General features: G+C 36.6%; 1 protein-coding gene across 1 annotated transcript in view; it reads left to right on the top strand.

The window, feature by feature from the left end:
* Positions 1 to 88: 88 nt before the first annotated feature.
* Positions 89 to 13,292, top strand: part of LOC110063248 (ras GTPase-activating-like protein IQGAP1) — a 31,420-nt gene continuing 18,216 nt past the window's right edge. The window contains exons 1-15 of the mRNA XM_020770207.2: positions 89 to 259; positions 375 to 471; positions 619 to 775; positions 911 to 988; positions 1,309 to 1,385; positions 2,671 to 2,738; positions 2,863 to 2,954; positions 3,927 to 3,948; positions 4,382 to 4,560; positions 10,547 to 10,661; positions 11,209 to 11,372; positions 11,726 to 11,816; positions 12,081 to 12,244; positions 12,575 to 12,626; positions 13,028 to 13,191. Of these exons, the coding sequence (XP_020625866.2) occupies positions 184 to 259; positions 375 to 471; positions 619 to 775; positions 911 to 988; positions 1,309 to 1,385; positions 2,671 to 2,738; positions 2,863 to 2,954; positions 3,927 to 3,948; positions 4,382 to 4,560; positions 10,547 to 10,661; positions 11,209 to 11,372; positions 11,726 to 11,816; positions 12,081 to 12,244; positions 12,575 to 12,626; positions 13,028 to 13,191 (1,596 nt within the window). The 5' untranslated portion in view covers positions 89 to 183. The remainder of the gene's footprint in view (positions 260 to 374; positions 472 to 618; positions 776 to 910; positions 989 to 1,308; positions 1,386 to 2,670; positions 2,739 to 2,862; positions 2,955 to 3,926; positions 3,949 to 4,381; positions 4,561 to 10,546; positions 10,662 to 11,208; positions 11,373 to 11,725; positions 11,817 to 12,080; positions 12,245 to 12,574; positions 12,627 to 13,027; positions 13,192 to 13,292) is intronic.

Below are 13,292 nucleotides of genomic sequence, written 5' to 3'. Positions count from 1 at the left end.
TGTGCGGGCAAGTTTGGAGGAGGTTTGGGTTCTAACATATTTCATCCCATAATTTCGCCTTGTTTTTCGAAATTCCCTCCATTTTCGCAGGAACACAGAGCGCAAGATACTGCACGATCAGGTGCCTCCCCTACTCCTTAAAACTTTCTTTTTTTAGGAGAGCGAGTTCTTCTTCGATGAAGGATGGCAACCTCAGAAATCGGTGTTGAACAAGAAGATGGGCGCTGGAATGAATCTTCAGGAGTCTACACGGGCGATGGTAAACACATTCGCGCTCCAACCTGGAGTTAATTTACGATCAAATATGTTCTTCGACGATTTTAGCTCGAGCTTAGGTGTTTATCTTTCAATTTTTGTGCTGATTCGTTTTGCAGACGCCAGTCCTGAAAGAGCTTCAGGCTCTGAAATGGACGAACAACGAAAACAACAGATGGCTTACCAATATTTATGCCACTTGGAAGAGGCAAAAGTGTAAGCTAGGCTTAAATTTGTTCTACTCAAACTGCCTTCTCCCCACCCCAGTGACGCAGTGTTAGAGTTGTATTAATGGGAGAACATCCATTTCTATGCTTTACACTTTTTATTAATAATAATCACGACTCTATGTCCCATGTCTAGGTGGATGGAAGCATGTCTGAAGGAGGAATTACCAGCCACAACTGAATTAGAAGAGGCCTTCAGAAATGGGGTGTTCTTGGCAAAGTTGGGAAATTTCTTTTCGCCTGAGACGGTTCCCCTTCGCAAAATATTTGATAAGGAGTTTAAAGTGTTGAACGTGAGTGCTACATCGGGCAGAATATTATGTTTTCTTTTTGAAACGTATTTGTTTTGTTAGGTTAATTCCTATCCAAGTTCTAAACAAAAATTAAAGCTTGCAACTAATTAACTAAATCTCACATTTGTTTTGCAGTCTCGTGGACTTCACTTTCGCCATACCGATAACATTAATTACTTCATGAACAGCTGTGCTAAAGTTGGACTTCCGAAGGTTTGCACTTGTTATTCAAAATATAATTTAAGCGGCTTTATTTGTTGTTAGCACGTACGCGTTTTGTGTACTTCGAACTAAACTAATGTCAGCGATGTTTACAAATGGTATGCACCCTCTAACTTGCGTGACGCTGAACCGTTTTGAATTTATTTGCAAAATTTCGCCAACTTTGGGGCTTTTTATATTTCTATCTGAAAATTTTTCAGTTACAAGCACGAGGTTAACTTAAATTTTTACTCTTCGACTGCTGCGTATTAAACGCTGATTAAACGTTTTCTTAAAATATGCTAATAATAGATGCTGTGTTGTGTCGCAAGGTCTTCTTCCCTGAAACAACGGATATTTATGACAGGAAAAATATGCCAAAGCTGATATATTGTATCCATGCACTGAGGTGAGAAATATTGTTATTATTTAATTGTCTTCTTCCAAATTCATATAATGCTTAATGAATTCATGATTGCTTTTTTGTGGAAAATATGATTATTAAAAGTAGAATGGTCGAGGGATGTTAAAACCCGTAAGACAAAACAATATATGTATTGCATGAGTTTGCTTTCAGTGCACATTTTTTCTTTGTGAGTCACGTTGTAATTCTAGGATCTTACATAATTTTTTAAGACCCTTGTCTTGTGTAATTTTTGGAAGATACCCAGGTCTATTTTAATTGCTGTTTTGTTTAGTGGCATGTAAACTAGGGATCACGTCGACCCTGCTGGTCACAGGGTTAAATTGTCAGCCATTTGCTCGGGTAAAATGAAGTGCAAATGTTTCAAATCCCAGTAAACATTATTATTTTATGTCCAAATTTGTCTCTCTATTGGAAAAATAGAAATGATAGCTTATGGTAACTATGCTTTATATAAAAATATGTATAGGCAAGAAGTTATTGGAACAAGACAGAACTATGATAAGAGTGACTCTGCCATTACAAGTACTCTACCAGTTTCTCATGATCAATAGCCACAATCTAGGCCAAAAGTCCCTCAGACACTTGACAAAATACCAACTTGTGACAAATTCTTTTGAAGCGTGAAGCCATTATTCAATTTTTAAAACTCCTCTTCACTGTCTGCCCCACTTCAAAGCAATGATGGAATAATGGAACTAGATAAGAGATGATCAAAATTCTGTCAACAAACTGTCAAGGGTGCAAAGGGATCTAGGTGGGGACAAAGGTAAACTTTCTCTAGACTTTTGACCAGTATTGTTTCAATCAATCAATCAATCAATCAATCTTTTTGATAATGCAGGTTAAATATAGGAAAGACAGCCACAGGGCTTATATGGACCTGCAGTAATCAGAGCACTGTACATCTAAACAACTTTATGATTAAAATGTATCTAAAACAAATTCAGATGAGAAATCACTGAAAGAAAGATAAAGCTAAATGACTGATGCAAGATTACAAAGAACAGTCATGCTGACAACTGAATTATGAATGCAAAAACAGAAATGTAGCTGATTGAAATATTTCCAAGTTTTTTCTAATACTATTTTAATATGTTTGTTTTTCTTTTTTTGCTTTTTTGTTCAATGCGAACTAAAATTAATTAGTCGACTAATCTGCCCATGGAGGCTTCATAACTCTTACTGAAATATCTCAAGTACTGACACTTTGAATTGAATTTTATATTATAAAGACCAAGAAACAGTTTATTGTGTTCTTTTTATCTAGTTTGTTCCTGTTCAAGTTAGGATTAGCACCTCAGATACAGGATCTCTATGGCAAGGCTAAATTCACTGGTAGGTTTGCTTCTATGTAATGAGAAAATACGATATGGCCTGCACTGGCTTTTTGTTTAGGTGTATTTGCCTGTAAAGATCTCCTTTTGCTGTTTTACAAATCAATTTATGTTTCTGCCTTCAGACGAGCAGATCAGTGCCATGAGGAAGGAACTGGAAAAGTATGGAATTCAGATGCCAGCTTTTAGCAAGATTGGAGGAATTTTGGAAAGCGAGGTATAAAACCTGTCTGGACTTGAGACGTAAAATAAATTGAGGGTTTACATAAAAGATGCTCTTAAGGCATCATGGTAGGTGAATTTTTACGAAAAATACAAAAAATCTTTTTTTTTTTTGCTGTTCAAATTGAGAAGACTGAGATAAATGTTTTGCAAAAAGAATGAGAGAAAAAGCTTTTTTTACTTTAAAAGATAAAGGGAAAAACTATTTTTGAATTTTATTAACTTCTTACAGTGCGTTGACACCTCCAATTAAAATTCACAACCAGTTGTCACTTGAAATGTGAATTGCGGTTGTGCACGCAAACTGTTCTCAATCTTTTTGTTTCATTGCAACTTAGCTTTTGTTCTTGTCAAATTTTGATTATGTCAGGACGAAAACACAAGCAAACTTGCCTGTTTTCATCTTTGAAGAAGCCGAAAGGTTGGGCGAAAATCTGGTGGAACCCACAGGTTCGGCGTCAAACAAGATCTTTGGCCTTGAGCGATTTCATTGTATTCTATAACCATTAAGCTGTCAGGAAATGTATAGGTTGATGGGGTGTCTTTCAAAGTGCCAGCGTAAGAGTGTGATTTCCAAACACTGTCAATCCACTTACCATGATACCTTAAGCCTTTTAATTTGGGTAGGCATTAATGAGAATCCAAAGTGAAAAGAGGTAGACCAGGTGGATGTTGTGCAAGTGGAGTGGAGGAGTCAAACTCAGGACTGTGGTGAAAAGCTCCATGATCGAAGTACCTCTATTTCTCCTTGTCTTCCCCATTCTCCTCCTTCACTCTCTTCTCCCTCTCCTCCTTTTTGTCCTGCTTCTTCTTCTTCTTTACCTTCTTTGTCCTTCTCTCCCTACATCCGACTCCTGACCCTCCCTTCTTCTTTCTCTTCTCTTTTTATCTCTCCCTCCCTCCCTTTCTCTCCTTCGTATTCTTTTCTTCCATCTTCCATTGAAAGCTGTACTTTTTCATTTTTCAGATGCCAGTGGATGAAGCAGCCTGTAAGTAAACATACTGATACAAAGTAATCTTTATACATGTAGGTGGTTCAAAATAGTTTCCAGCACGTTCCAAGACAGAGATTTTGATGGGTCATAATAACCACTCTATATCAGTTGATGCCATTATCATGGTATCAGAAAAATTACCCAATCATTGGTGAACATGTTGGTGTCAATTTCATAGCAAAATAGTTTACCATAGCAGCAGTATGGCTTGCTAAAACACCCTTAATTTTAGCTTGAGGCACTTATGACTCAAAAAGTAGCTCAGTGACCCACATTTTTTATTATCAAATAACAAAGAAACAAGAAACAAAGAAAAGGCATTTAAAAAAGGGCATGATGGTGTGCTTTGTTAACTTTGTGGATTGAAGGCTTATCATTTGGTAATAAAAGTAATATTTCAGTGTGCAATGTTTGTCTGTCTGTACAGTGCATGCAGCAGTGATAGCAATTAACGATGCAATTGAGCACCAAGATGCCAACAGCACTCTTGAGGCACTTCGCAATCCCAGTGCACACTTGGTTGAGGTCACTTCTGATCATGCTGAAGATTACCAGTCAGCTCTATATCAAGCAAAGAGTACTAAGGCTGCCCAAGCTCTAGCTAAGGTATGTCAAATTGCAAATTTCTTGTTCTACTCAGATTTTAACCAAGAATATAAAACCTTTCTCTTTAGTGGAAATATTTGAAATAATCACCTCCTTCAAATAATCATCCCCCTCTTCCTGCCTCTATAGTAATGTACATGTGTCTTGCTCTGTCTTTAAAGTGGTACTATGATCAAATTTATCCCCATTGATTTTTTAGGTGTATCACGTAGAATTCTACAAAAGAACGTAAAAGATATTTGCAAAATATTTGCAAAATGTAAATGCCGTTTACAGTTTGCAAATATCTGTATTAGTTTCAGAGATATTTAAGTTTGAATCAAAGGCTCCTGTGAGCCAGCTCATGAATGTTTCTTTGTGCCTCAGTTTCAAAACGAGTCTTTGTGCAAAACTGAGTGTGATTTGCATGAAAATGAACCTTCAGGTGAAAGTCATATGTTGAATGGTTTTGCACTAAGACCCATTTTGACACAGAGGCAAAAGGCAACTCGGAAATGGCCTATTGGAGGAATGTAGAACAGGTAGTGGAATAAAAAGAGAATAGAAATTGATTATTGTGGAGTTCTTTTTGGTACTGCAGTGAAAAACAGGAAAATAAACATATTTTGGTCAAATGTGATGCATAGGTTCTGATGTCCAAATATGGTTGCTTATTGAAACTCTTTGTGTGGCTGAATTTGTTCTTTGGTAAAATCATTTTATAATAAATAATTATTTATTACATATTTGAAATAGATTTCAACAGACAAAACAACAAAAATCAAGATGAACACTGCTTTTAATAGGAACAGTTTCTTTCTTATTAAGTCCACTGAAATACTGAGTACCATAATGTAACACATAAAAGCTAAGAAGAGACATTGTAGCCAACAGTCTCCTATACATGCAGATTATACATTATTTATTGAGTTATAAATAACTTAATTATATCTTTACGGAAGCAGGACACACATGTAGTAGAAGTACAGCATGATAACAGCCATTTTAAGAATTGAATAAAAATTCAACAGGCATAAGCTGGAACAGTTAGGATACCTTATACTTCTCATATATGACCTTCTCTTATGGGAGTTTCCCCCTGGGGTTCCAAATGTCTAACAATCTCCTATACATGCAGATTATACATTTTTTATTGAGTTATAAATAGCATAAATCTTTACTGCAGCAGGACACGCATGTAGTAGAAGTACAGCATGATAACCACCATTTTAAGAACTGAATGAAAATTCAACAGGTATAAACTGGAACAGTTAAAGGATAGCTTATACTTCAAATAAACACTGCAAGATTTGTATTTAATTTATAGAGACAGATTAACACGTTCTATTTTTGTGTTCCCTTATGATGGATTGTAGTAGTTTCATTTAATTGTAGTCCCAATATAAATGACTGATGTTACTCTTCATGTATTATGTTCATGTAATTATATAAACATGATATGGAGCTGCTAATTTTAAGTTGAAGTTGTATTTCTGTATTCCACTGTAAAGCTATAGGTTCATTTCTGAGTTTTGACACATGTAGTGAGTTCAGGTGGATTTCACTTGTTGACATTCTTGACTGAAACTTACATGAAGTTTGAAAGTGTTTCCAACTCTAATTATGTGTGCAGTTTTAAATATATGCTTGTAACCAATGTCTTTTGCAAAGAATGAGTTTCAACAACTCAAGTGGCAGCTGACACAAGTGTTAAAAGCATCTTATTCTCTTCGTAAGCAGGAGTATTCCACATCCATCTGTAATTCTCAGATTAATTCCATGAAGTATTAAGGGTGACTTGTGTTTTTAAAGCCAGTTTTTACGAAGATAGTCACATATTTTAAAAGGGTATAAAAATGAATGCAGAAAAGTTATACATGTATATTTTTAATTTGCTGCCCTTTCCCTGCCCCTAACCAACCCCAATAACAATAAGCTACAGCTGTACTTATCTAAATGTGGTGTCCAAGTGATATTTCTTGCTTTTCTGAAAAGGGAACTTTGAGAAAGAAAATGCCAGTTTTAAGTTGCATGCTTTGCTTCAAGAAACAATGGAGCTAAAATAATTCCTTTAACCTGAACATTTTATTCTTATGTACAGCATCTGCAAATTCTGATAGAGTTACATGTAATTTTGAATCTCTATGAGGACTAGGAATTTAGAAACATGAAAAGCACGGGAAATTCAAACCATTCTTTGTTTCTGCAATTCGCAAATACAAATTCATTTGCGTATTAAATCGACTGCCGCTAGACAGAACTTTCCCTTGTAGAAACATTGAGTTAATGTAAACGTCGCATCACATAAACATTATTAGAAACTCCTGTCTTCAAAGATATAGTATTTTGCCATTTGAATAAACGATTTATGCCAAATAGAACTGGATATATATTTTTAGTGTTTGCATTGACGTTTCGGAGAACAATAAAAGTTCATTATGTTGTCGACTTGTCGACGCGTGCCGCTAGACAAAACTCGCGCTGGCAGAAAAATTTAAAACTACGTGTAATGTAAACGGCGCATCTCAGAAACCTTGATAAAAACTCCTGTCTTCAAAGATATCGTATTTCAGCGTTTGAATGAACGATTTATGCCAAATAGAACCGGAGATATCATTTTTTTCAACAATTTCCGTGACGCTTTCATGACTCCCATTCACAATTGACTCGCTGGCGCATGCCGAAAGCCGGAACGTTTTTCTTCTACGCAAAATTAAACGTTTGTTTGAGCGAGCAAATGTAGGTAACCGAATCATTCAGAGTGAGCAAGATTCGCAAAATCAACTCTTTGCCCCCTTGATCGCACGAATTGAAACGCATGTAACTCTACTTGTAGTTACGTTCGATGTTCGATATTACCTTTGTTCGATATGAATCGAGCAAACGATCGATGCATATTTTATTTTGGACGGTCCCATCGATTTGACAACGAACTGCAGAGCGGCAATCGTTACCCGTAACCGGTTTCTTACGCGTAATATACGTGATACTAAACGCTTCAGTGATTCTCGAGAGAAACGAGACGCGGCTCGCGAGAAACGAGAAACGTCTCGAGAGAAACGAGACTCGTCTCGCGAGAAACGAGACGAGAGGTGGTAACTTACTTTTGAGCGGTACTGTAAATGTTCTGACTGTTCTCTATATGTGATTCAAATAGTTGCTTGATACATGTAGATATTTATTTGGTATGTTAAGTTTCATATTCAGCTAAATTAATTATAATGATCTCATATGATACACATAGTGATTTTTTTGTAAACAAATATTCAAACAGCTTTCATGGAAATTTATATAAATAGGCTTATGATCACTGTAGTAGGACTCAAGGGTTGATTGTACACATTGTCGTACATGATCTATCTGTGTATGGTAGTTAGTAGTATACCGGTTAATCAACTGAAACCATTATATGATATTTTGTTAGAGACTTTTGTTCTGTATTTGCCTGCATTAGATCAATATTGAAATCCCTAAGCAGTACAGTTTGAATTGTAGGTTCTATTTATATTGAGTTGCGAAGATGAGTAAGAACATCAATTTACTGTGAGATTGTAACTTTAGTTTTCAAACGATAGATACCAGTGACATGGATATTTGGAATTGGTTAGCTTAAAACCACAACTTACAGTAATTTCCAAATTATTAGAGTTACATCTGTATGGAATTTTAGTACAATTCAAATAATTCTTAATGTACACAGCAGTTCCATAGCAAGTTCTTATGTTAGGTTGACTAAAGTCATTTCTATAAAGCGTAAATTCGAGAAGCTGATATGCATCATCTCTATCTGACAAGCAAAGTTTTGATTGAACAAAAGTGTCGACATCAGCTTTTTGAATGTTGTAATCACTTTGCACATCATCTATGTGGAGGTGGAGAGATCTGACATTCTGAAACAAGATTGTTTTTGTTTGGGGTGACTTGTCAGTCTGTAACACTGCTAAAGGCACAAGGTTTGCTTGTGTTCTTAGTCTGCTCATTTCACTTTTAACCTTCTCACTATCCTTTATTTTGTTTTTGTTCAAATTAAGAATGAGCTGTTTCTATTCTTTTGCAGTTGTTCAGCATTTGGTATTTGGTATAGATTATTTGACATTTGTATGGCATTTGTTTGATAAGTATTTGACAGTTCTCTCTCAATCTCGCTTTCCACAATTGTGGCATTTAAGTCCCAGTGAGAGGGGAAGTTGACCTAAGGTTCTTCGAAGCTACATGAAGCTGCATGTCTCCTGGCCTAGCAAAATTTAATACCCTGGCCAGTTGAGGATTGCGATAATGCTTTTGTCCCTGAATACATGAGAGACTTATCAGCATTTCCATTACAAACTACATCCATAGCACCGATCGAGCATATAAATCACCAACAGACAGAAGTCAACTCTGTGAAGACAGCACCCAACAATGACACAAAACGGCAAACGACTGCTCTCCATGTGCTTTGATAATGAGTATTTTCAGAATCGAGCAATTTGCGAACGAAAGGATCTAATTACTAGTACTCAAAAGTGCTCTCATAGGCACAGTTTTTAAAGAAAAAAGTGATACAACAGGGAGGCTTACCTTAGCTTCCAGATGACACAGCATTCATTTCACTCCTCCTCTGGGTGACATTAAAATATTTTTAAACAATTCCGTCGATTTGTCCATGGACCAGGGTTGATAGACATCGTAGCTTTTCAGATTTCAATGCAAGTATCGTCACTTATAGGATTTAGTTGTCAATTTGTCGCAGCAAGTGTTCCTTAGCGTAACAACTTCCCATTTTTCAACCTACGAAGGAATCCCTGTTTACAGATCGAACAAAAAACCATCTTCGACCTCTGTGCTGCGTTATGCCATGTTGTTGGACAAAAATTTACGCCTTTCTAGTACCCTCCCCCCCCCCCCCCCCCCCCCAAACCCACCAAACATATGAGCAGAAGTCTTTGGGAGAAAAACAATACTTAGCAGGGGAGGTAGGAGAAGAAATTTTTAATCCCACTTTAATGTATAAGTTAATCAGAATCGAGTGAGGGAGTGCCATTGGACTGCCCTCTAAGCTCATGGAAGACTATGTCATCCATGAGCAAAAATGTGTGAAATATGCAAATGAGATTACTGATGACATCATACACTCAGTCCAATATCATATGAAGTATATAAATAGAGATATCTTGGTCAATTTGCAGCGAACACCATTGAAACTTGGCAAGTTAATAGTTTTACATGCAACACACCTATGGCTATAAAAATTCTGTCCCCATGGCAACTCACCCTTTTCCAGTCCCAACCCACTTGATTCCAATAGTATGTTAGTGATTTTTAGCTTAAAAAACATTAAACAAAACCACAAACTCTACCTAACATTTACAGTAAACAGCATTTCTTCTCATACAGACTACTTGTTTATGTTTTAAAATGGCTTAGATAGAAAAGCTGTGAATTTCATCATAGTCCCACTTTAATTCCTTGGTGTTGTCTATAGTTAACACATCAGAAATGTCTATTTTCCAATAACCTTGGCATCACCTTTGTTGCTGTCTTCTACGTTCAGGAAAGTGCAAACAAGATGATATAGTTTAGTAGATGCATGCTCATACTAAAACACCAGAGGGCCATCACTGCTGTCTTTGGAGTGATGGCCAACCAACCACAATGTCTTTAATATGCATGTAACTATGCTTTTGCTTCTTCTCTTTTGTTTGGCATCTTCCATTTAAGCTTTCTATCAATTTCTAGAGCCTGTCTTATTCTTACTTAAATATATTTTTTGGACAACTCCCAGTGAGCAAAAGTTGAATTTTTTTTGTCCACCTGGATTAATGTCACCTCCCGCCCCCTTCTCCAAATAATTTCCCCCTTTTTGTGCAAAAACACAAACAATAATCATCCTGGGCTTTAACTCATAGTAGTGAGGAATAGTCTTTTAGAATTGTTAATCTGGAATTTAAATAAGGTTCTATGGTGTAAGTTTGGTAGTACTCTACAGAACATTTGAAAAACACTTAAGTTTTGATGCTGCTTGCAGTCTCCAAGTAAGGAAGGGATGGATGTGTATGACACGCTTTTAACACAAGCTGAGATACAAGGAAATATCAGTCAGGTTAATGATGTGATCAGAAGAAAGAAAGCTGAGGAAGCATGTAAGTTACCTTCAGCATTTACTCTTGAGAAATTTCTTAGTTGAAATTAACTTGTTGAATGAGTAAAAAGGGATCTGTCCTTTTGGTGCCCAGTACAATACATTCAAAACAGGCATTTGAGATTCTCACCATGAAATTCTTCGCTGTGTCTGATAGGTTGTCATTCTTTTTAACCAATCAGAGATACTGCTCGGATATTTGTGGTGCATTTATCATCAGTTGGGAATTTTTTTAGCTCAAATCCAAGAGAGGTACACCTGGCTATCAAATTCAGACTCAGCTGCTTATAATTCAAGTTTTGATGTTCCAGCTCGTCATGGATGGTACCAACAAGTGGTTATCAATAGGGATGAATGTTTGAACTGAATTTCAAGTGATCAGCTTTCATTTCAGGAAGCTACCTGGTTTGGAGTAGAAGATTATTTTGACATGAGAAATCTTAATAAGTATTTTGATGTGTGGAAAACCAAAGTCACAGTTTGGAGATAAGAAAAATATCATGATTCTAAATATTAATTGAATTTTTTTTGTTTTGTTTTCTTTGAAGTGAACCAGGCTGTGAAAGAAATCAATGAAGCACTGAACAACCACAGTGAGGATGCTTTGACCTTGGCCCTGTCTAACAGGGCTGCTAGGTTGTCTGGTGTTGTAGGAGAAAATGCATCTTGGTACATGAAGATGCTAGATGAGAAAAGAAAAATAAAACAAGAGGTATTTCATCAGCTTCTATTTAAGAAATTGTAAACAAATACTAAAATTTTCATGTATACAAATAATGTGATGACTTAATCCACAGCCCTAGACTTAGCAATGCATTATGGGACAATTTTCAAAGTAGATGTTAAAGCAAAACAAACCGTGTATTCATGTGATTTGGGATTTTTAAAATGTTTCAAGGCAAACATGGTCTACAAACAAGACCAGTGATGATTTCACAAATTGCAGAATATGAAGGAGCAGAGAATAGAAAATAGCACAGGATATGCAGCCTGCACTATACAGACCACTGATCACATTTAAGGTCTTGAATCATTCTAAAATAATGTTTGAATTAATTCCAACAGCAAACAGGTCCAGCAGAAGTTGATCTCACACAAGCTGAAATCCAGGAAGCAGTCAATTCCGCAAATGACCTGGCTGAGCAACATAGGCAAAGTGAGTGTTCTCTTTCTGAATGTTGATGAAGAAATTGTTTCCTCTGAGTGAGATCTTTGTACTTTTTATGGAACTTCAAATGAACTCATCTTCCTGAGCAGTTTAAACAGAACCAATTTGAAATAGATTGAAAATATTGTTAATAACTTATTGTGCAACTGTTGCGCACACATGATAATTGTATGTTTAGAATAGCACTGGGTTATGAACTGTGCGGTAAAGTACAGTTTATAAAGTTGATGACTGCATTGTTTCTGTTTTCAGTTGAGGACGTAGTGCATTGCGTAAACAAGTCCTTGGATATGGGAACTGTTGAGGAAACTCACTCCTTGATTCAAAAGCGTGAAGGATTGTTCCCAAAAGTACTCACCAGGAGTGCTTTTCTCTACCATGATGGTCTCTATAAAGCCAAACAACAAGCTCTGCAAGTAAGGGTTGCTCTTTTTACTTGACATTGTACATTTCATCAGCCAATAAGTTTAAGAATTATGTCCAATTTTTGACCAGAGTGTGCAAACTGCATTCTTAGTTTTAGAGCAAAAGGGTCAAAATTTATACCCTATTTCAAACCAGAATGGCTTAAAAACCATACCTTTAGCATTGCACCTACCTATACAGCTTAAGTGAGAGAGTGCCCCTACCCCTTCTGGGACACAGCTGTAGGGCAACATAGCCTTAAAAATTGCTTTCACACATTTTCTTTTATCACTGGAAGAAAACTTCTGAACAGTTGAATCTTGATATCTTTTGCTTTACAGGAACGTGAAGAATCTCAACTTTCCCATCAAGCCATATGTGATCAGTTGTCAGGTATTGCTCTCAGATGTGCACAGCCTTGATTAATCTCCTCCACCTTCCCCCACCCCATGGAATGCATACTTTCCCTTGTAAAGTTAGAGATGAAAAGCTACACTTCCCCTAAAAGCAGACCAGGTTTATTACCAGTACAGTCATACTCTATTGTCTAAACCTGAAGCTGTGAAACTTGAAATGAATGTAACCACTGTTGACAGTAAGCAATGAAATATGATGTCCTTAAAGGGGAGTGTGATAATAATAGCTGTAAAATCACATCTGATGGCCATCCACTAGCCAGTACATTCAAAATGACCAGATGCTGTGTTCTGCAAGCTGTTTAGACTTCTGGAGAAATATACACAAAGCCCGGAGTCCTAATTTTTAAGCACCATTGTCTCCTATTTTACTTTCAGTGTTGACAGCCATAGCAGCCATAAATGAAGCCATTGAAAATGAGAATTCCACTCAGTTAATTGAAAAAATGAACAGCCGTAGTGCTGGCTTGACATCTGTGGATGAGAGTTACTGTAACAGATACCTAAGTCATTTGATCTCTGTTAAAGAGGAGAAAGCTCAGGTACTTCAAAAAGTGTGAATGATGAAGTGTTCAGCATGTTGTAGTGTAAGCATCCATGGGCTATGCTCATGTGTTGAATGCCATTAGAGTAGTAGAAACCA

The sequence above is a fragment of the Orbicella faveolata genome, unplaced genomic scaffold, assembly GCF_042242905.1.
Source record: "Orbicella faveolata isolate gen_17 unplaced genomic scaffold, um_ofav_v1 contig_26, whole genome shotgun sequence".
Lineage (NCBI taxonomy): Eukaryota > Metazoa > Cnidaria > Anthozoa > Scleractinia > Merulinidae > Orbicella > Orbicella faveolata.
The sequence above is the reverse complement of the archived record's forward strand: the minus strand, read 5'-3'. Positions and strand labels throughout refer to the sequence as shown.